Raw genomic sequence first — 26,002 nt, forward strand, 5'->3', positions numbered from 1 at the left:
CGTTTGTGTATACGTAAGCGCATTTATGCATAGACAAAGACATACATGTGTACTATTTTACATTAAATTATATACTGTGACCAAATTTTATATTAAATTATTCATTCAAACGTATGAATAAAATATGTATTTCAATAAAGCATATCTCAATTATTTTGAATTTAATTTATTAATTATAGAAATATTTTTGCTTCGATCATTTGTAAATTTATTATTTTGTTGTATTGTTTTAGAATTTTATTGTTCAATATGTGTTTATTTTAAATTGTTCAATTATCAAGTTCTATTTGTTTATTTGTTTCATTATTTAAATTTTCGTCATTTAATTTTATTGTAATCTATATTGTTATTACTTAGGTTTTTTGCTTTTTAAATTATTGTTACAAAAATTATTGTTATTTAAATTTTTTTGTCTATGCATTTTATTTTATTAAAAAAAATATTTCTGTTTCGGGTCTTGATAAAGTCGGGCCCTACTAAACGTGGGAATTTTCCGAGTTGTAGTTAGATAAGAAAACTATTTTTTCTTTTTTTTTTTTTTATCTGCTAGGGTCACAAAATTATTATTTACTATTCGACCCAGATAAACCGATAAATATTTTTAAAATAATTTCTATTTAAAAAAAAAATGTATCCAAGATTCTAAAGAAAAAAAAATTTTATAAATAAAATAAATGTATGTAATTATTTGTAAAAACATAAAATTATTTATGAATAATTAAATTCTACTTGTTATAAAATAAAAATTTCGGACGTTGAGTCCGACATAACATTAGGAAAACAGTTGACCCTGAAGGCCATCCCTGCAACTTTCCGCTACTTTCGTAATGAAGCGCTCGAAATTGCACTTATTATGTTTTTGAGCTCTTCGAGCTCAAAAATTTAATTTTCGTGTGGTTTTAAGGTCTCCGAGCTCGAAAGTTCGATGGGAGTTTAATAAATCACTATTTTTTTTATTTTTAAACCGCAATAACTATTGAATGAATGAACTGATTTTCACGCGGTTAAAGGCATTCGACGCAGTTTTTCAAGTTCTACGATATACTCTCAAACACGAATTGATTTGGCCGGAAATTCAGGTGTAATCCGAAAAAAAACACTTTTTGTCGATTTTTTTCGTCAACGATAACTCATGAACAAATCAACTGATTTTGACTGGCATTATGACGATCGACGTGGTTTTTCGATTTTGAGAGCTGATCAGTTTTTGAAATTGATCGGTCAAGCCGTTTAAAAGTTATTTAAAAAAAAAAACATTTGAAAAAAATTTTTTTTGTAGTTTTTTTTGAGATTTCTGAAAATCTACCAGTCCGAATCGGTCGAAACCATATTCAAAATTTAAGTTCAGTCAAGCTCTTTCGATTGGCGTCAACCGCGATAGAATCGGTCAAGCCGTTCAAAAGTTATGACGGGTTTACACACACACACACACCCATACATACCTACATATAGACAGCATCGCGGGAATAGTCAGGGAAGCTTCCTGAGACCTTACAACGTTGAGATCTGATGAAAACTCGATTTTGGCAAAACGGGATGAATACAATATCTTCCCGATTATTGAAAATCTTCGATTTTCTTAGCGGGGAGTTAAAAACTCCTATTAATATCAATTCTCACCGTTCTACAATCAACCTTTATTTTTTAATAGAATTTTATATTTTCCAACCCCGATCGATAGCTGATCAATAGGGTTTCGTTTCGCCAACGCCACTTGGGAGGAGCATAATAGCAAGTTTTGTCGAGTGCAATTTTTCAAATGCATTCTAAAAGTAAACATTAAAACAAAATTATAAATTTGTTTACAAGTTATTTAGGAAAAAGAAATACAATTTTCAAATATATAATTAATTTAATCAAAATTTTTATAAATATTGAAGGTACAGTATTACTGTGTCTTTGTTATGATCCAACATTAATAATATTTAATACATTTATAATCCACATTTTTACAATTTGTCACAGGGAAAACTGAACTTCCCATGGTCGTTATTGACCACTTTATTGACGCCACGATAAATAAGGGTTTTCCCTTACCGTTCGATTTTTGACAAGTAGTTCAGACTTGTCACCGGGCGTGCAAATCGAAAGTCCCCACTGCTGTCCCCGAAAACGAAGCGGGGTTGACAATAGGAAAGTTCGAGAACTCGGAGTTGAGAGTTATAAAAGAGCCAACAAAAGAAACATCGAGGCTTTTTGAGCCAGCCCTTGGAACAAGTAACACCTTTTGAGCCAGGCTTTTGAGCCAGTGACGCTTTGAGACAGTGAGGCTTTTGGCAAAACAGTGAGTCAGTGTAGTGCTGTGTACTAAATTTTGTCATCAAGATTTGGGGCCATCAAGAAGGAAGTCAATGGACGATCCGGGATTGGGAACCCTTTACTTGGAGTCAGATAGTTCATTGAAGACGAGTGAGAGACCAACCAGCCGCTGATTTCGCCAGTTTCCACCAGGACATCACTCAACGTTGGAGAGTTGTAAAAGTTAAGTCAGGTATTATTATTACAATTATTTCAGGCCAAGCTTGAATTTGTAAATTGAGAGGCCGAATTAACTGTAATGATCGCTATTGTCTCAGATGTCACTTTTAATTTAGTAGATTCTTTTATAAGTAACTTATTCATAAATGTCAATTAATTAGTTTGTTACAAGCCTTTTAGCTATGGGAAATTATTTAGTTAAAATTATTTGATTAAGTTGAAATAATAGAAGCATTTGTGTAATTTAGATAGTCAAGGTCACTTTGGAATATATGCAGTTTGAATATTTAATGAGGCTTGTTAAATTTGTAGAATTTGAAATTTGAAATTTTGTAAAATTAATTCTAGGCCGTTGGGCTGAATTTAATTAATTTAGTAAATCTAGTAAATTAGTTTATTGAGAAAATAGTTAATGAATTTAATTAAATAATTTTGATTGATAAAATTTGGTAATGAATTAAATTAGTGAATTTGGTAATTGGTATTAAAGAAATGTTAAGCGTAAAATTCAAGGAATTTAGATAATTAGTAATTCGGAGAAATTTGAGTAACTAGAGAAAGTGTGTATTAAGTTAGCGTCCGGTGGATGATGTTTGTATGGAATTTAGTGAGTATTTAGAAACGTTGTATAGACGCCCGAGTCGGGGGTACAACGGATTAAGTTAGGAAACCGCTGCCTAGACGCCCGAGTCGGGGGCGCAGTCGGGAATAGGTTTTAATTGGTATTCCGTCAGGTTGACAAGGTAAATTATGTTAATAGGTATTCCGTTAGGTTGACGAGGTAATTAATTGGTATTTTATGGTATTCCGTCAGGTTGACGAGGAAATTGAGATATTCCGTCGGAGTGACGAAGTTAAGAAAATTGGTTATTTAGTTATAAGAAAAATTGGCAACGGCCAGCGTAGGTGAGAAGTTCTCACAATTAAGTTAGTTTATAAGAAAATTGTTAAGTTTGTAATTTGATTGAATAAATAATTTTAATTGTTATAAATAATTTTCTCAGTTTTATTTACAGCCTTTCTCGGACTTCTCACGACCCTGTCTTTCCCCTCTCATGCTTCCCCGGTTTCTGGGACACCGTGTCTAAAATCCCAGTGGCGCCCTTTCTAAGGAGGAAAGGGGTAGCTAACTGGACCTGGGCAAAACCCCCTGGTTACAAATTAAAATTGAATAATTCCGTGAAGCAGGAAAGGAGAGGAGTTACGGTAATTATTACGTAATGGGTTCTAACATTTACGTCATAGGATAATTGGGAGGAAGGGATTGTGAAAGAAATTGGAAAGAACCTTCTGATGAATAAGAGCTTATAGAATATGCGATAAAACATTTGGATAGCTTGGACTGGGACTTGAACCCAGAACCTTCCGAGATGTCCTCATTAACCTAATATTTCCCGATGTACACACACAATATATCTATAGACAGAAAAGGCGATTTTAGCAGCAAAAAATATGGGCGTCAAGGAATTGAATCTCAAGATACAACAGTCATTGCCAGATAACTTGGTGACATATAGATCCGTTGATGCAGTTTGCGATGCCATTGAAACTGCACATTTTCCAACAAAGTTTCTAAACTCATTGGATTTACCAGGCATACCACTGTATAATTTAGGACTCATATTTGGAGCTCCGATTATTTTGCTTCGTAATTTGAACCCACTACGGCTGTGCAATGGCACGCTATTAACCGTTAAGAAATTAGTGAAAGTCATCGAAACCATTATTATAAATGGCAAATGCCGGGGTGAAGGTATGTTACTTCGACGAATCCCTATTATACTCACATATGTGTCAATTCAATTGAAACCCATTTTGTTCTCCGTTAGATTGGCATTTTCAATCACTATTAATATGTCTCAAGTGCAAACAAAGTCTGTCTGTGGCTTAGATTTGAGCACATCATGTTTTTCACGAGGACAATTATACGTGGCATGCTTTCGAATAGGCAAACCATCCAGTTTGTTTGTGTGAGCTAAAGATGGAATGACAGAAAACATTGTATACTCTATTGCACAAAAAGATTAATATTGTTGACTAATAGCTTCCGAATTCGTTGTATATACAATTTAAAAAACAAGTTACAATAAATTAAAAAAAGACCATTCGACAGCCGAAATGGGAGTAGATTTTTTAAATAACACGGACAAATTTTTTACAATATCATATTGATCATAATATATAACTTCCGTTACAATAAAACAATGTCATTAAAACAAATGCAAAAGTAAAATTTGATTAGATCTGTCTGAGAGTGTAGGAAATATTTGGTCAAGACTGATAGTGAGATATGGAAATTAAAGTTTATTTAATGAGCTTTGAGGTACAATTTACAAACATATTACGTTATCGCCTTAAGACGTCATTTCGCGATAAAACAGTAGAAGTTCCAAATTTTGAGGAATCAGAAGGATTCAAATTTCTGTCATTCCTAAACTGTTTAATCTAAAAAAATATATAAATATGCAAATTAAAGATTGTTTGATAAGCTTTTAGATGTAATTTACAGGAACTTGAGAGAATATCGTGTTCAATTGTTATTAGACGAAAATACGGTAAGAGTGAAAATTTTTGCGATTTTCAATAATGTCTAAATTGCTGTCATCCCTAAACTATTTAATTTGGAAAAATGAATAAGTATGCAAACCAAAACTTATTACATAAGCTTTCAGATCCGATTTACACAAATTGAATATAAAATCGCATTTAATTGTTATTGCACGGTGAAACGGAATGCGACTCTTTTGGAAAAGCCCACTCGTTCTCTTTGGTCACCCCTAAATTTTTTTAGGGCGCCACTGGATTTTTAGACACAGTATCCAGAAACTGGACCAGAGCATGGAGTAAGTTCTACAGGGTCGTGAGAGATTGCTGGGAAGAAAACAGAAATCATCAAAGAAATTCATTTTCAAGAAATTTTATTAAACCCACCCCATTACAATAATATTTCCCTTACAATTAATTAACACTTAGTCCTAAGTCCTATTCCCGTTTATAAGACGGTTTCCTATCATAGTGGCTAATGCCGACGATACCCTCTTATGGAGCGACCATGCCGCGGTTTCTATCATAGTTACTTATTCCCGACGGTACCCTCTTCTGGAGCGACCATACCGCGGTTTCTAATCATTTTCCATATTTCCAAAATTCTAATAGTTTCATAATTCCATAATTCTACACACGCACTCACAATGTAATTATTATCATTCAAACACACTAATTAAAATTTCCATACTTTATTAATTATTTTCTAAGACTATTATTTACTTTTACTTTCCGAATTAAATCTGATTAACTAATTTTCTAAATCCAAATTAAATTTCAACTATGAAATTTTCTCTTGAATAAATTTTCCATTCATTTCCAATCCAAATTCCTATAGCGATTAATTTCCTTATTAAAATTCTTAACTAATTTACTGCCGTGGTCTTAATAATAAAACAATAAATATTTAATACTAAGAGGTCTTCGTATCTCGTATTAATAGATTAAAATTTGACGACAGAGGTCTTAATAATCTGCCGACAAAATATTCGCTACGTCCTAGTATTCTACGAATTTATTTTTTGTCGATTTTATTTTCGCCAAATTTTATTGTATAATTTTACTTAATTACTTTAATTAACTTCCTTAAAATCAATTTAGCTTTATTTTAGTAATTGTTTTCTTCAAGTTGAATTTTGCCGAATTTTGTAATTTATTTTATTTACTTCAATTGTTTTAATTTTGTCCAAATCATTTGTCAGAGTTAATTAATCAATTTATTTATTTTTAATCGCCGAATTAAGAAATTGACAATTGATTTTATTTTATTTAATTTTAACTAAATTATTTTATTCGTCTCTGAATAACTGAGTTTATTTCATTTTTACTAAATTACTTTCTTTTACTTTCTTTGTGTTGTACGAAACTTCGAATTTAGTTTATTTTAATTTTGAGGATTATTTTTCACTTTATAACGCCTTGAGATTTTTAGTTTCGACCTTGTGTGTCCTTTACTCAGCATTTTTGCTCGAGACAAGATGGCGGACTCTCTCCCAAACTTTTGTTGAATTTTTCTTCAAGTGAAATTTTCAAATGATTTATCTTCTACTTTTATCTAAATGATTTTAACAATTAATTTTAAAATTATTTTCTGATTCTAATTTGACTTTTGTTTTATTTTACACAATCAAAATTCGTTCCCAAATTATTTATGTTGATTTTAACTAATTTTTACTTCTGATGATTTCTACTAATATATTTTACTGAAATTATTTCCATGATTTTAATTGACACAAAATTAACTGATTCTACTTAAACTCAATAACCAGAGATCAAACTTTCACGTGACACCAAAATCATGAATTAACAAACTGAAATGATTCCTAGTAAGATTAATCCAGACTCTGCCTACGTGTTTAATTAATAACCCGAAATAATTCCTGGTATTATTAATTAATTATTTAGTGATTTCATTTCTGACTTGTTCTTAAATTTATTCTTAATTTTATTCGGACTTTAGTTTAAATAACGAGTACTTAATTATTGACTAAACCAATTGTTTAAATTTTGGCAAGCTTAATTAATTAAATTTTTATTAAAACTAATGATTGTGATCGAACGCGAAATGACGATAACCTTCAGCCGACTTAAGGCCTGGCTGATGCCGCTTCACCGAGAATCTATTTAGACGTATTTATTGTACCTGGAGTTTCCTTGGGTTTTTCTTTACTCAAATCCCTCGACGCTTTTACTCCCAGATTTCTCGTCTTTCCTTGATGTTCGCCTCGATGAAGTCTTCTTGGCGGCACGGTCCTGAATCGCCACTTCGAAATTTAATTCTCAGGGAATATTTTATTCTGGAACACGAAATTGGTATTAGAATATTTCTTAGATTAATTAAACTTAAGCGAGCTGGTATTGGGTCTAGCACGCATTAAATTTAACTAAAATTTATCGCCTCGTTCCACACGAAACAATAGAATAAAAATAATTACCTGAGTGAGATGTTTGCGATGTCGATTCTTCGATCGTTCGAACACAATAATACTTACCAAAATTTATTGGTTCGTTTCTTCTTGGCTCTGTCTTCCCCACTCTCTCTCTCTTTCTCTCTCTCAGCACCGGCGCTACCCTCTCGGGGACTTACTCACTAGCTTAAGACTATTGGCGCGAGTTCTTCGGAGCACAGCGCCCTGGGGAATTGATCGATAATTCTAGCTCGGATCGAAGACCTTCTCCGGATAAAGAAGGTCCCGTGTACTCCGTTACAAACTAGTTGGGTTTTTTCTAACAAACGGTCTCCCACATCTGTCTTAAAACTAATGGACTTTTACTAAAAAACGGTCTCTTACGACTCTCCTTAAACTAATGGGCTTTTTCTAAGAAACGGTCTCCCACACCTGTTCTACAACTAATCTTAAAATTACAAGTTCACCGGACTACCAGTACTTAATACTATTAACATCTATATCTATCACACATAACCCTTACAAATTTTTACACACATCACCCACACTTGGCTAAATTGATCTTTATTCTATTAATTCAAAACTTGTTACAAATTTAAAGCTCAATGTTGAAAATTTCAACTAAAATTTTCAGTCATCAGTTATTAATTAAATAATATTTCTAAATTAATAAGCTAATTTTATAAGACTCGATAAATAAAATTAATCTCCATTATCAATTCCATTTTTAATAATCAACGACGACAATTAATTAATTATATCCAAATTCTTATAAGATTGCTCAGCGTAAAATGACTAGAAATTTCTTGACTTAATATCTACGCTGATAATTAGAAACAATTAATTCTCAATAATTATAGTAAATTAATTTATCTAATAATTCACGAACTTAAGTTCAATCTTATAAATTAATATGCACGAATTTAATTCAATTTCAATAATAATTTTAAGAACTCAATTTTGAATATCTCTTAAGCTAACTTCTATCAGTAATGCGCATTTAATTAAATTTATAATTCAACATAACGCGTCGTAATCTTTATAAATAAATTAGTAATAAATTATTTTATAAAAAATTGTCAAGTAAAAAAATTCCCAATATAAAGTTCAATAGATTTCGTCGTAAAAATATTCAATCATAGAAATCGACAAAAGTCGGCATATGTAAAATAAACGCTAGAACATTCGCTGGTATGATTGTTATGACTTTGGGTACTCGGATTCACTACGACGTAAGATATCTACCGACGCTTGATCAATAATTCGTGAAAAAGACACTTATCGGTTTTTTTTTCTCGTGTATAAAAATTAATCGTTCGTCTTACCGAATTAATTGATTACAAAAATTGACTCCATAATTAAAGAAATTCAGTTGGTAAATAAATTAATTTGATTAATTTCTAGATAATTAAAAATTCTCACTACGTATGTCATAAATGATCTTTTACCTCAAAGTTGACTGAATGACTCTTAGGATAAACCTTGAAAATCACTCAGTCCAAACGTACGAATGTTAATAATTTGTTACGTCGAAAACGCAACTAAAATTTAATTATTTTTATCCTAGCCGTTAGGCTAATAAATAAGGATCTGAAGCTTACAGGAAAAATTTTGTGAAATAAATAATAATAAAATATGAATTAAATTTTATAGATATATTTTAAAATTCTAGTACAAATTTCAATTTGGAATAAAAAGAAATACATAAAAACGAAACTTATTATTTTACACTGACTCAATATCTGTGTCACCGCTTTTTGTCTGCTTCAGTAACTTTAAGAAAGGAATTAAATCGAATCTATTTTAAACAACGTGTACGAAATGAAAAATTTTAAATTGTATAATGAATTGATGAAACTTGGGACTACGCCAAAACTTGACCTCGTGTTGAGGTGGTAAAAACTAGAACTGGACTGATTTGAAAAACTTGGAAAACTGAAATCGACAAGACCTTGTGGGCGGTGACATTTTCCTAAATTCTATGTTCCGGGGAAACTCTAGGCCAATTACAATAACACTCAGTGGTCCGAGTTTCCCTTTCTCAAGGAGCCCATCGCTTCGGGTAGCGCACTACGCCTTCCACGTTGTCTCAAGGGCCTGTTGACCCCCTTCTCTTAAATTCTATATTTAATAATTAGGAAAGGAATTATTATTAAATTTTTACCCTTTTCACTATTTTAAATTATTAATTAAAATATAATTTTCGACGATCATATCTTATTATTCTATTCGCGACGTATCATTAAATTAGTTAGAAAAAAAATTAATTTGTGCATAAATTACAAATTATCATTAGTTTCTTAGATCTAAATTTTTCTTTTTATTAAATTCGTTATTTTATTCGGAAATAAAAGATAACATTTATTTATTTTTCTTTGTTTAAACTTAAATTATAGTTATTAAATTTTGTTCCTTAAATTATCAACATATATTTTTTTTTCTGTTGATACTAGAATTATCATAACATTCCTTTTTATTTTTTTCTTTTATCATTATTTACTTTTATTTTATTTAAACTATTGTTTATATATACATTTATTTTGTTATCGAAAACTTCTATTTCGGATCTCGACAAAGTTTAAAATTCCATTAGGGTATTTATTCAGGCTTAAATCTCTTAGTGTGGTCAGGCCCAACTAAAAACTAAATTTTTAAAATAAGTTTCTTTTGAAAATACTATTGATAAATTTGAAGATAACAAAAATTTAAGATAACAAAGCAAATGTATGTAACTACAAAATTACAAAATTATTACTAAAATAATTAATGCCTATTCAATATTAAATAAAAATGTCGAACATTGAGTCCGACATAACAAATTATTAATTGATTAGATCAATGAATGTTATATAAATAAATTTAAAAGAGGCAAAGCGAACCAAGTACAAACCGCGGTCCACTTCCCGTCCACGGAGTAAGTGTGGTAGGTTTCACTTTCGCTTTCAAGGTCTCGATCTGGAAAATTCGTTTGAGCTCCTAGTTTTCCGTGAAATTCCTCCAGGGATCCAACTCGTTCAATGTCAATCGACAATAAATTTTTTCGAGAAGTACAATGCGTATTAGTAATTATGAATAATAAAGGATTAAAAATAGTTTAATTTATCGCTGCTTTCCAATATACAACGCGCGATAAGATAATTACCTTGACATTTTATTTTGTGACTGACTGAGTCGGCTGTCGAACCTCATCTGTTCGGTGCACTTACCGGCTTCCGTGTACTCACCAAAAATTTCCCCCTCTTAATTACTACTAAAGATCCCGAAGATCGAGACGCACCAGTGCTGCGTCGAGCTATAATCTATTTCCGATGACTTATCGATACAGGGTAAATTCACCCTGTTACAGCTCCAATAACTGAATTGGTGTCAAACAAGATTTATATTAATGAATCATAAATTGTTTTTGCAGGTGGCGTGGATGCTGTTTGACAAGAGTGCTATATTAACTGTACATAACCATGTAATTACAAGGAATCCAAGAATCTCTGTCACTCATGACAAGCATAGAACGTGGTATTTACATATTAACAACGTTCACGAAGATGATAAAGGAAAATATATGTGTCAAATAAATACAGCAACAGCAAAAACTCAATACGGTTTTTTAGATGTAGTCGGTAAGTAATTAAGGAGGTATAGGAGTTAAGTCGAAATAATGAGATCAATTTAAAATTTTTAGGATCGAAAAAAATATATTTATCACGTGTTGTGTTAAAATTTTAGAGACCTAGGATTCATAGTTTATTTATAAAAAAAGATTCAAAATAGGTCATTTAACATTGTAATGGCATACCAGATCTCACACCTACTTTTGTTTTGATAAATTTCATAATGAAAAAATAATGAGAAAGCTTTAAAAAACTCATTGTAAAAAAAATTGCGAAAATGATTAAAAAAATTAAATTAAGTAGAGAGTACTTAGTTATCCGAACAAAAACAGTTTCACTGTAAAAAATTGCGTCAAGTCCACGTTCATAAAACTCATCTCAATAACATCTGCACTTTGCAAAAAAAATAAGACTCGTTACAATAATTTTCATTCTATACAAAAAAAAGTTAAATACAAAAAAATACCAAGAAACCGTCATAATGTTGAAAAAATTGAAAAAAATTTGTTGAAAATTTAAAAATTAAGAAAAAAATTTTTTATCGTACTTGGCGCGCGTCATTGAGTACCCCAAATTTTTTCAGGATACATGAACATCCTTTTAATGTTTCAACATTTATAAGTAAGTCAACCTATAAAATGCATAAATGTAATTAATGAAATATTATTTTATGATACGTTTAACAAAAGTTAGGTAAAATCAACATGGCATACGTATTTTATTTGAAATTTTTAAATTCTCCGCTCATCGTTTATGATTTCAATAAAACGCCCTCTCCTGTTCGGTTACGCAATTTGCTTACAAGTGAATACGCCTGCATACATTGACTCTGTCGTGGAATCACTGCGAAAATTGAATTGATTAAAAAATAAAACGTATGGCCGACTAAATTGAGAAAATGCGGTGTGATTGCCAATCAAAATGTGTTAATTACAATTAAACGAAGCATGATCAAGTTTCTTCATGAAAGCTTAATGACGGAACTGAAATAAATTGAATTAAAAAATTTTGTGTTATTTCAGATATCTTCACCAGACTACCATATTGACAGATATTCTCACTAAAAATCTGAAAAAAATTTTCGAAACGGATTTTTTCACTGAAACTGATATTAATCCAGTAAGCAGTGTTTTTAAATCGTTGAGTATACTTCACTGATGTGAATCTATAAACATAACAATGTATGAAATCATATTATATAATTAGAGCTGATAAGATATCATATATATATATATATTATGTAATTATACATATTTACATTACATAAATTCAAGCGAAATCGTTTTTTCTCGTGTTGAAATTCGTTCGAAAAAATTTGGGGTACTCAATGACGCACGCCAAGTAGGATAAAAAAATTTTTTCTTAATTTTTAAATTTTCAACAAATTTTTTTCAATTTTTTCAACATTATGACGGTTTCTTGGTATTTTTTTGTATTTAACTTTTTTTTGTATAGAATGAAAATTATTGTAACGAGTCTTATTTTTTTTGCAAAGTGCAGATATTATTGAGATGAGTTTTATGAACGTGGACTTGGCGCAATTTTTTACAGTGAAACTGTTTTTGTTCGGATTTCATATCTTTTTGTTAAGTGTAATTTTTTGCTCGCCTCTTAATTTTAAAATTGAACTTTTCCCGCGCAAAATTAGAAATATGTAAATAAATTAATTAATGCAGGTAAAGCTATTATTATATAAAAGGTTATTTGTTTGTTAATTTTGAAAATCAAATCCTAACAAAAAAATTAAAATTCTGTTTCTCTCATAGTAGCTAGTAGCATTAAAAAACTTAACGTGACTGAACCGTGTAAACTCTTCGGTTTCAATCAATTAACTAGCTTATCAATGGGGATTTTAAATTTTTTATGTATATATAGTTAAAGTTTAACATTTTTTTGAATTAAAAAAGTTGTTAATCTAGATTTAATGCTCTACTACACATTAATTTAACAATAACAATAATTATTTTGGTATTGATAAACAATGATAATGATACTTTTAATATCAATTTATCATTACCGATATAATAAATTTCATTTTTATAATGATTATTATTGTTATTGTTACAATGACATTATTGTTAATAAAGGGCACAATGCATCATACGCATAATTGTAATACCTATGGCCTAAAAATTACAATTATTTGAAATCCGATCGATTGAATAACAATGCCACCTACAGGAAACGACTACACAGTCGTAGAATGTGTACACTATCCAATGAGAATTGCCTAAATCTTGAACTGCTGGCCTGAAGGAAGAAAGTAAAACTCAAACAATCTTTAGCCTGTTGTGTATTTAGTCTAGTTAATAAATGAAATTCAATAGAAAGAATAGATTGAAAACCATCCACATATGAAGTTGTTTGATAGTTTGTTCTAAAAATTTTGTATTTATAAAGTATTTTAACATTCTTAATTTCAAAATTAAATTTTTCTCGCGCAAAATTGAAAATTCATAAATGAATAAATTAATGCAGGCAAAGCTATTCTAATATGATAGGTTGTTTATTCGTTAATTTTGATAATCAAATCCTAATAAAAAAATTGAAATTCTGTTTCTCTCATAGTAGCTAGTAGCATTAAAAAACTTAACGTGACTGATCCGCGTAAACTCCGCGGTTAAAAGCGATTAACTATCTTATTAATAGGGATTTTACATTTTTATTTATATACAGTAAAAATTTTAACATTTTTTTGAATTAAAAAAGTTGTTGATTTGGATTTAATACTCTAATACACATTAACTTAATAATAACAATAATTCATTCCGTAATAATAATGATAATGATATTTTTAACCTCAATTTGGTATTACCGATATAATTAATTTCAGTCTCATAATTTTTATTATTAGTGTTATTGTTATTATGACATTGTTGTAAGTAAATGACACAATACACCATGCGCATAATTGTAAGACTTTTCACCTAAAGATTACAATTATTTGAAATCCACTTGATTGGATAACAATGCAACCTATCGGCAATGACCACAAAATCATAGAATGGTACACTATCTAATGGGAATAACCTTTGATTATGATTGTTCATGTACAAAAAACCTTTGTTCCAACTTCAAATTGTTTATTTCTTGTTTAATTAACATTTTTAATAAGCTGAATATTAGTATTCTAAATATTTGCACTGCGCATGCGTCAACTTTACGTTTAGACTTTCAGCGCGGACTTTTGAAAATTATATTGACCAGCACAGTGATTAGAGTAAGTGTATTTTTCTTGTAATTTCAATTATAGAGGTCACAGGACAAAAGGGCAACGTGTAGTTTTTAATAAGTTTATAATAAGTCTTATTTTAATAAAGTATTCAAATTTTTTGTTAATTGTTATGGATTTTTTTTTTTTTTTTTTTAATAGTTCGTAGTATTCATGAAAATAGAATTGATGAAAATAAAAAAAAAATGTACATGCATTGATTAACAATTCTCTCGATATTTTTAAAAAATTTAGAATGAAATGAATATATATTAGTTACTTATTTATTTACTTAATGACATTGATATTGGCTGACGTCTAACAATTTTTTTTTAATTATTTGAATTAATTAAATAGTAATTTCTAAAAAATTACACTCGTAAATTTTTTAATTTTTTACACATGAGATGTGCTTGTCACTATAATTTTCAAAAGACCGCGATAAAAGTCTATATACGTAAAGTTGTCGAATGCGCAGTGCAAATATTTAGAATGCATACATACAGCTAATTAAAAATGTTAATTAAACAACAAATAAAAAATGTGAAGTACAAATGTTAAATATACATGAACAATCAAAAATAGAGCCTTGATGACCCAAATTGGTACCAAAATATTAAAAAATGCGACAGGGGGGCTAACTTAAACGTACATTATTAATAAATTCTTTTTAAAATAAATAAATGGAGAACGATCAAATGTTGCGAGTGAATAATAAAGAACAAACGAAAAGCTGAAAACGTGATAGAAAAAAAAAATCAAAAATTAAAAGAAAAAAATTTGGGGTTCTAACTTCAGTGAGCTATCCCGTTGAATCTACAGTTTATGTAGAAATAATTCCAGTGCACTCTGGTGGTTGTAGATGCAAGCTGTGAATTAACTTTTTTCAGTGTAGTTGCGTATCTATAGTAAGATTACTACACATTTTTATTTTATCTAGTCTGTGGCGGTGACTTTTCTACTTTTCTCCATGAAAAAAAAGTCAGGATCGAAATTTCTGGGCTTACTATATAGTTTGTGCTGATAAAATATAATAATTTTAAGTGAATTAAATGTTATAATTGATTATAATTAATTAATATCAGTAAAATAGAGTATGACTTACTTTTATGATATATCATTTTGGAAAAAGGAGTACCATATAATTAAATAAAATTTTGCATCCTCGAAATACCATTCAGTAAACAGTAAACACAGTCGGTAGTCTGGCGCTCCGTTTACAACGGAATTTTTGAACGGAACTTGGCGCCAGATTCTACCGAATCTGTGGATGACAACGTAGGTAGTGACATCTGAAAGCGACTAAAAATATCACACTGATTTTTAAGTGTAGTCTAAAAATATGAAACATTTGAAATTAGATTTTTAGTTAAGAAGTGTTTATATGCAGAGATTTTTGAATAAAAAAATTTAATTTAAACAGTTATATTCAACGTTGTCTGAATCGAAATAATTCTGATTTATGAAAATAAATCATTTTTTCATAAAAAAATTTCTCCCTAGCACTTTTGCTATTGAAAAATGAAAAGATGAATTTAATTTTTTAATTTTTATATTTTTGTAATAAAAAGATAATTTTTTATTTTTCATTTTTCATTTCTGTGATAAGAAGAATACTTATCATTCAAAATAAAATATAAACTTATTTCACGAAAAAATATAAGTATGAAATGAAGAATAGTTTATATTGATGAACTAAATTATCAATTAGAAGCTTTCCGATTCAGATAAATTTTAAAAGAAAATTAAGTAACTTTGAATTTAATAATTCAATGATTAATGATTTAATAACAATCATGATAAGAATAGAGATAAATATTTTTATTCCTATTATTTTTGTCATTAATTTAGTATTACCATTATTATTATTTTCAGTATTATCGTTACTATTATTATTATTATTATTATACGGCTCCGTATACATGCGAAGTTTTTCGAGTAAAATTTGAATTTCCCGGGAATTTATATTGCTCCGTACACATCCGGAGCCGTATCGTTCATTTGCCGTACCTTTAGGCACATTCAATTTGAATTTATTAATACTTTCTCGCTAAAAGTTTAAAGTAAATCAAAGCAATTAAATAAGAAGGTAAATGTAAGCGAATCACCGTAGTTCATTAGAACATATGTGTGTGAGTCCCTTCAAGATTGGAGTTTACTTGAAGCTACAGTATATGTAGAAAGAATTCCAGTGCACCCTGGCGAGTGTAGATCCAAGCTGCGAAATATCTTTTTTTAACTGTAGTTTCCCATCTATCGAAGGATTACTATGCATTCTCGAATTATTTCGTCTGTGGCAGATCACTTTGCCCATTGAAAAAAAGTCAGGATCGAAATTTTTGCGTTGCTATAGTTTGTGCTGAATAAATTTAATAATATTAAGCAGATTAATTGTTATAATTGCATATAATCAATTAATATCAGGAAAATAAGGTATGAACTACCGTTATAATACTAATTTAAGGAAAAAAAGGACCGTAGAATTAAAAATAAATTTGCAACCTCTAAAAAACGTGATGCTTACAGTAAACACAGTCGGTAGTCTGGCGCTCCGTTTACAACGGAATTTTTGAACGGAACTTGGCGCCAGATTCTACCGAATCTGTGGATAAAAATAATTGACCTTGAAAAATCTAAATTTAAAAACAATAGTCAGCCATAGTAAATGTGGGTTATGTGACGGCAACGTCGCAAATGGTGGGTCACGCGGGAAATTTGAAACTTCAATAAAATAGGTTACAAGATTTATCAAACAGGTTAAGAAAACGGGTTAAGAAACATATTATAAAATTTTCATTATTTATTATAAAACATAACATTATTGAATAATAAATATTTTAATGCTAATATTTTTAATATTCCAACAGCTTAAATATTTTACAAAAATTTGGCTCTTGAATAATGCAATAACTTTTCAATAATAGTCTTATAAAATTAGACGGTGCACTTTCTGGTCTGGAATAAGAGAAGTAAAAGAAACAAAGTTGGGAGATGGAAACAGGAAAAAGTTGAATTGGATTAATTTAATTTGAAAAATAGTATATTACATACCTAGGCCAGTAAAATAATAAAAGTCTTAGATCACATGTAATTGTTGGCCGAGACGAAGCCGAGGTTGACAAACATGTGGTCTGAGGCTAAACTTTTTACGGGCCAAGGTGTGTATACTATTTTTCTGCTCGACGTAGCCAGAATGTGGCAACTTCGTTTGGCGCAGCGGCCAGGAAGTTGCCACTTTCCGGTCGTAGGGCAGAAAAAAAATTTGTTGAAGGTGATTGATTCTTTTATTCAAACATTGTAAAAAATAAAAATCAAAATAAATCATGTAAAATCTGTAAAATTATTATCAAAATAAGTGATCACTACTTTTTAATGATAAATTCAATTGAATTAACACTAAATAAAAAAATTAGGAAAACGGTTGACCCTGAAAGTTATCTCTGCAACTTCCCGCTACTTTCGTAATAAATCGCTCGAAATTGCACTTATTATGTTTTTGAGCTCTTCGAGCTCAAAAATCTAATTTTCGTGTAGTTTTGAGCTCTCAGAGCTCAAAAGTTTGATAGGAGTTTAATAAATCACTATTTTTTTCAATTTTCAAACCGCAATAACTTTTGAATGAATGAACTGATTTTCACACAGTTAGCGGCATTCGACGCAGTTTTTTAAATTTTATGACATACTTTTAAACACAAATTGATTAGACTGGAAATTTTGATGTAATCCGAAAAAAAACACATTTTGTCGGTTTTTTTCGTCAACGATAACTCACGACCGAATCAACCGATTTCGACCGGCTTGGTGGCGATCGACGTGGTATTTTGATGTTAAGAGCTGATTAGTTTTTGGAATCGATCGGTCAAGCCGTTCAAAAGTTATTTTAAAAAAAACCACAGTTGAAAAAATTTTTTTTTGTAGTTTTTTCGAGATTTCTGAAAATCTACTGGTCTGAATCGGTCCAAACCATATTAAAAATCTAAGTTCAGTCAAGCTCTTTCGATTGGCGTCAATCGCGATAGAATGGGTCAAGCCGTTCAAAAGTTATGAGGGGTTTACATCCACACACACACACACACACACACACACACACACACACACACACACACACACACACACACACACACACACACACACACACACACACACACACACACACACACACACACACACACACACACACACACACACACACACACACACACACACACACACACACACACACACACACACACACACACACACACACACACACACACACACACACACACACACACACACACACACACACACACACACACACACACACACACACACACACACACACATAAAGACAGTATCGCGGTAGTAGTCAGGAAAGGTTCCTGAGACCTTAAAACGTCGAGATCTGATGAAAACTCGATTTTGTCAAAACGGGCTGAAAACAATAACTTCCCGATTTTTGAACATCTTCGATTTTCTTAGCGGGAAGTCAAAAAAACATTTCCTTTCCTATTTATTAATTATGAGTATAATATTTATAAATTATTGACGGTTTTTAATTAATTGCTCCTATTAAAATCCTTATATACAATTGCTCAATATAACACAGTTTTTACGTTACAATTTTATAATAGTTGACGATCCGATAGTATTGAAGTATAAATATTGATGGGAGAATGGATTATCAATTTTTTACAACATGAAAACATCGAAACTACACGGAGAAAATTTAATGATAAATACAACTATCCGAGTATTGTAAAACAGGCTTCTTCGTATGAATGATTGCAAAAACTATCCAAATTGTTAACTGAACCACCCAGATAGTTACATTTACCATCTGAATGATAATTATTACTATTTGGCTGGTAACTTAAAGATCGTAAACTTACCCGAGTCGAAATTTTTATCGGATATTAAACTTTTTGATCCGAAATTGATCGTACTTTAAGCTCCATGGTCCGACTAATTCCGATTTTGAACGTCTTGGACGGACTGTTTACCAAGAAATCGGATTTTGAACTCGTCGGTCCGATCGTTCACCAAGAGATCCGATTTAAAATCTCCAAGTCCGATAAAAGTTGTAAATAAAACTTTGTTTATTATAAACAATTAGAAATTATTCTTATGATTAGTTTAATTTATTCAATAATTGTTTGTAATAAACAAAGTTTTATTTGTCCATATTGACCTTAAATTGCACACATTTATTCTATTTATCTATACATTTATTGTGTTTTTATAAATTCTCAAGTGCAATATAATTAGTTAAAAATTACATTTTTCGAGAAATAGTTAAATGAAAAAATATTAATTATTTCTTAATTTTTTAGTAATGGATGGTTCATTTTTTTTTTTCGAAATCCTATCAATATATAAAGATAGTAATATAATATATGTTGAAATTAAGACGTTTTTAACGCATACATCAAAAATATATTTATATTATTATTATAAAATACATCAATTGTAAAAATTTAAAAAAGCCAATAAATACTATTAACAATAATTATTTATAACTTGTAAAGAATTTTTCACAATATACAATGTATATTCTTCAAACGAAGATGGTTAATGAATTTATACATAGTTTTTATAAAAAAAAGTCAATCTTAACCCGTCAGCACTCACGTGAATTTGCGGGTAATCTTTACTCACGTGATGAGAGCTTTGCTCACACTCTGTGCGCATGCGTCTAACATCTCGCGCGTTTGAGTACTTTTTAAATCTATGATTTATAACCTCTACATAATTGTTAAAACGCTTGTTTTAACGTAAAATGTTGAAAATAATATAATTACCTGATTGAAAAAGAAATTATTTTGATTATTCGAATACATATAATTACCTGAAAAGTAAATAATGAAAATTATAGTAAATAATTTCTCAAATTACTGATTGTAGTAAATTTAATAGTTGTAAAAATTTATACATTTTAAATGTTGGTATTAATTTTTTTTTTTTTTATAAGATTTTAAATCCGTAGATTTCATAAGACTTATACTAGTTAAAATCAAATGACTATCAATCTAATATAATTATTTAGATCGTTACAACAATCTATCACATCGAGTCATAAGCTTAATTTAATGACTAATCATTATCACAGCTCATGGCGTTAATCACAAAAAATACTTTTGATATATTATAAATATTAATAATAAAAATAATAATAATAATAATAATAATAATAATAATAATAATAATAATAATAATTTCGGCTTTTCCGAGAGAGAGACATTGTCTCTCGATCGAGGCAAGGTTGAGACAGCGCATCTTACAACTTGGCTCTAAAATTGACAGATCTCGGAAACATGTCTCCCGCATTCAGTGTGTGATTGAGTTCGAAACAACTCAAAAAGCATACACGCCCCGAATTCGACGCATTATTGCTGAACTTCGGTGGCGTTATCACACACTGAATAAGAGTACTCTTCTTGTCATCAAAGAAGAGTCTCTTAATAAATTGCGGGCTCTAGTGACTGCCAAAAAGTCACTAGAGAAAAGGCTGAAGCGGTTGGTCGACAACTCGTTGTTTCGATCCATCCCTTCACGGTTTCTGACACCAAAGACCGATGTTACCGGGACTTATCCAACACCTGAGCGGGTGGAAGCTTTTGGACTGAGTTGTATGGAGATCAACCAAACGTGAACGGAACTTGGCGCCAGATTCTACCGAATCTGTGGATAAAAATAATTGACCTTGAAAAATCTAAATTTAAAAACAATAGTCAGCCATAGTAAATGTGGGTTATGTGACGGCAACGTCGCAAATGGTGGGTCACGCGGGAAATTTGAAACTTCAATAAAATAGGTTACAAGATTTATCAAACAGGTTAAGAAAACGGGTTAAGAAACATATTATAAAATTTTCATTATTTATTATAAAACATAACATTATTGAATAATAAATATTTTAATGCTAATATTTTTAATATTCCAACAGCTTAAATATTTTACAAAAATTTGGCTCTTGAATAATGCAATAACTTTTCAATAATAGTCTTATAAAATTAGACGGTGCACTTTCTGGTCTGGAATAAGAGAAGTAAAAGAAACAAAGTTGGGAGATGGAAACAGGAAAAAGTTGAATTGGATTAATTTAATTTGAAAAATAGTATATTACATACCTAGGCCAGTAAAATAATAAAAGTCTTAGATCACATGTAATTGTTGGCCGAGACGAAGCCGAGGTTGACAAACATGTGGTCTGAGGCTAAACTTTTACGGGCCAAGGTGTGTATACTATTTTTCTGCTCGACGTAGCCAGAATGTGGCAACTTCGTTTGGCGCAGCGGCCAGGAAGTTGCCACTTTCCGGTCGTAGGGCAGAAAAAAATTTGTTGAAGGTGATTGATTCTTTTATTCAAACATTGTAAAAATAAAAATCAAAATAAATCATGTAAAATCTGTAAAATTATTATCAAAATAAGTGATCACTACTTTTTAATGATAAATTCAATTGAATTAACACTAAATAAAAAAATTAGGAAAACGGTTGACCCTGAAAGTTATCTCTGCAACTTCCCGCTACTTTCGTAATAAATCGCTCGAAATTGCACTTATTATGTTTTTGAGCTCTTCGAGCTCAAAAATCTAATTTTCGTGTAGTTTTGAGCTCTCAGAGCTCAAAAGTTTGATAGGAGTTTAATAAATCACTATTTTTTCAATTTTCAAACCGCAATAACTTTTGAATGAATGAACTGATTTTCACACAGTTAGCGGCATTCGACGCAGTTTTTTAAATTTTATGACATACTTTTAAACACAAATTGATTAGACTGGAAATTTTGATGTAATCCGAAAAAAACACATTTTGTCGGTTTTTTCGTCAACGATAACTCACGACCGAATCAACCGATTTCGACCGGCTTGGTGGCGATCGACGTGGTATTTTGATGTTAAGAGCTGATTAGTTTTTGGAATCGATCGGTCAAGCCGTTCAAAAGTTATTTTAAAAAAACCACAGTTGAAAAAATTTTTTTGTAGTTTTTCGAGATTTCTGAAAATCTACTGGTCTGAATCGGTCCAAACCATATTAAAAATCTAAGTTCAGTCAAGCTCTTTCGATTGGCGTCAATCGCGATAGAATGGGTCAAGCCGTTCAAAAGTTATGAGGGTTTACATCACACACACACACACACACACACACACACACACACACACACACACACACACACACACACACACACACACACACACACACACACACACACACACACACACACACACACACACACACACACACACACACACACACACACACACACACACACACACACACATAAAGACAGTATCGCGGTAGTAGTCAGGAAAGGTTCCTGAGACCTTAAAACGTCGAGATCTGATGAAAACTCGATTTTGTCAAAACGGGCTGAAAACAATAACTTCCCGATTTTTGAACATCTTCGATTTTCTTAGCGGGAAGTCAAAAAAACATTTCCTTTCCTATTTATTAATTATGAGTATAATATTTATAAATTATTGACGGTTTTTAATTAATTGCTCCTATTAAAATCCTTATATACAATTGCTCAATATAACACAGTTTTTACGTTACAATTTTATAATAGTTGACGATCCGATAGTATTGAAGTATAAATATTGATGGGAGAATGGATTATCAATTTTTTACAACATGAAAACATCGAAACTACACGGAGAAAATTTAATGATAAATACAACTATCCGAGTATTGTAAAACAGGCTTCTTCGTATGAATGATTGCAAAAACTATCCAAATTGTTAACTGAACCACCCAGATAGTTACATTTACCATCTGAATGATAATTATTACTATTTGGCTGGTAACTTAAAGATCGTAAACTTACCCGAGTCGAAATTTTTATCGGATATTAAACTTTTTGATCCGAAATTGATCGTACTTTAAGCTCCATGGTCCGACTAATTCCGATTTTGAACGTCTTGGACGGACTGTTTACCAAGAAATCGGATTTTGAACTCGTCGGTCCGATCGTTCACCAAGAGATCCGATTTAAAATCTCCAAGTCCGATAAAAGTTGTAAATAAAACTTTGTTTATTATAAACAATTAGAAATTATTCTTATGATTAGTTTAATTTATTCAATAATTGTTTGTAATAAACAAAGTTTTATTTGTCCATATTGACCTTAAATTGCACACATTTATTCTATTTATCTATACATTTATTGTGTTTTTATAAATTCTCAAGTGCAATATAATTAGTTAAAAATTACATTTTTCGAGAAATAGTTAAATGAAAAAATATTAATTATTTCTTAATTTTTAGTAATGGATGGTTCATTTTTTTTTCGAAATCCTATCAATATATAAAGATAGTAATATAATATATGTTGAAATTAAGACGTTTTTAACGCATACATCAAAAATATATTTATATTATTATAAAATACATCAATTGTAAAAAATTTTAAAAAAGCCAATAAATACTATTAACAATAATTATTTATAACTTGTAAAGAATTTTTTCACAATATACAATGTATATTCTTCAAACGAAGATGGTTAATGAATTTATACATAGTTTTTATAAAAAAAAAGTCAATCTTAACCCGTCAGCACTCACGTGAATTTGCGGGTAATCTTTACTCACGTGATGAGAGCTTTGCTCACACTCTGTGCGCATGCGTCTAACATCTCGCGCGTTTGAGTACTTTTTTAAATCTATGATTTATAACCTCTACATAATTGTTAAAACGCTTGTTTTAACGTAAAATGTTGAAAATAATATAATTACCTGATTGAAAAAGAAATTATTTTGATTATTCGAATACATATAATTACCTGAAAAGTAAATAATGAAAATTATAGTAAATAATTTCTCAAATTACTGATTGTAGTAAATTTAATAGTTGTAAAAATTTATACATTTTAAATGTTGGTATTAATTTTTTTTTTTTTTATAAGATTTTAAATCCGTAGATTTCATAAGACTTATACTAGTTAAAATCAAATGACTATCAATCTAATATAATTATTTAGATCGTTACAACAATCTATCACATCGAGTCATAAGCTTAATTTAATGACTAATCATTATCACAGCTCATGGCGTTAATCACAAAAAAATACTTTTGATATATTATAAATATTAATAATAAAAATAATAATAATAATAATAATAATAATAATAATAATAATAATAATAATAATAATTTCGGCTTTTCCGAGAGAGAGACATTGTCTCTCGATCGAGGCAAGGTTGAGACAGCGCATCTTACAACTTGGCTCTAAAATTGACAGATCTCGGAAACATGTCTCCCGCATTCAGTGTGTGATTGAGTTCGAAACAACTCAAAAAGCATACACGCCCCGAATTCGACGCATTATTGCTGAACTTCGGTGGCGTTATCACACACTGAATAAGAGTACTCTTCTTGTCATCAAAGAAGAGTCTCTTAATAAATTGCGGGCTCTAGTGACTGCCAAAAAGTCACTAGAGAAAAGGCTGAAGCGGTTGGTCGACAACTCGTTGTTTCGATCCATCCCTTCACGGTTTCTGACACCAAAGACCGATGTTACCGGGACTTATCCAACACCTGAGCGGGTGGAAGCTTTTTGGACTGAGTTGTATGGAGATCAACCAAACGTGAACGGAACTTGGCGCCAGATTCTACCGAATCTGTGGATAAAAATAATTGACCTTGAAAAATCTAAATTTAAAAACAATAGTCAGCCATAGTAAATGTGGGTTATGTGACGGCAACGTCGCAAATGGTGGGTCACGCGGGAAATTTGAAACTTCAATAAAATAGGTTACAAGATTTATCAAACAGCTTAAGAAAACGGGTTAAGAAACATATTATAAAATTTTCATTATTTATTATAAAACATAACATTATTGAATAATAAATATTTTAATGCTAATATTTTTAATATTCCAACAGCTTAAATATTTTACAAAAATTTGGCTCTTGAATAATGCAATAACTTTTCAATAATAGTCTTATAAAATTAGACGGTGCACTTTCTGGTCTGGAATAAGAGAAGTAAAAGAAACAAAGTTGGGAGATGGAAACAGGAAAAAGTTGAATTGGATTAATTTAATTTGAAAAATAGTATATTACATACCTAGGCCAGTAAAATAATAAAAGTCTTAGATCACATGTAATTGTTGGCCGAGACGAAGCCGAGGTTGACAAACATGTGGTCTGAGGCTAAACTTTTACGGGCCAAGGTGTGTATACTATTTTTCTGCTCGACGTAGCCAGAATGTGGCAACTTCGTTTGGCGCAGCGGCCAGGAAGTTGCCACTTTCCGGTCGTAGGGCAGAAAAAAATTTGTTGAAGGTGATTGATTCTTTTATTCAAACATTGTAAAAAATAAAAATCAAAATAAATCATGTAAAATCTGTAAAATTATTATCAAAATAAGTGATCACTACTTTTTAATGATAAATTCAATTGAATTAACACTAAATAAAAAAATTAGGAAAACGGTTGACCCTGAAAGTTATCTCTGCAACTTCCCGCTACTTTCGTAATAAATCGCTCGAAATTGCACTTATTATGTTTTTGAGCTCTTCGAGCTCAAAAATCTAATTTTCGTGTAGTTTTGAGCTCTCAGAGCTCAAAAGTTTGATAGGAGTTTAATAAATCACTATTTTTTCAATTTTCAAACCGCAATAACTTTTGAATGAATGAACTGATTTTCACACAGTTAGCGGCATTCGACGCAGTTTTTAAATTTTATGACATACTTTTAAACACAAATTGATTAGACTGGAAATTTTGATGTAATCCGAAAAAAACACATTTTGTCGGTTTTTTCGTC

General features: G+C 30.4%; 1 protein-coding gene and 1 long non-coding RNA gene across 2 annotated transcripts in view; one reads left to right on the forward strand and one right to left on the reverse strand.

Moving 5' to 3' along the window:
- LOC141526507 (uncharacterized) overlaps positions 1-26,002 on the forward strand; it is a 1,028,588-nt gene that overhangs the window by 376,564 nt on the left and 626,022 nt on the right. The window contains exon 5 of the mRNA XM_074241542.1: positions 10,840-11,047. Coding sequence (XP_074097643.1) covers positions 10,840-11,047 — 208 coding nt within the window. The remainder of the gene's footprint in view (positions 1-10,839; positions 11,048-26,002) is intronic.
- LOC141526525 (uncharacterized) lies at positions 11,405-11,801 on the reverse strand. Its single transcript, XR_012479041.1, has 3 exons — positions 11,752-11,801; positions 11,586-11,669; positions 11,405-11,426 (listed from the first exon to the last, which is right to left on the reverse strand). It is a non-coding gene; the product is annotated as an uncharacterized LOC141526525 (long non-coding RNA).

Source organism: Cotesia typhae, unplaced genomic scaffold (genome assembly GCF_013202065.1).
Source record: "Cotesia typhae breed Kobodo isofemale line unplaced genomic scaffold, CoteBio_Ctyphae contig_34, whole genome shotgun sequence".
Taxonomy (NCBI): Eukaryota; Metazoa; Arthropoda; class Insecta; order Hymenoptera; family Braconidae; genus Cotesia; species Cotesia typhae.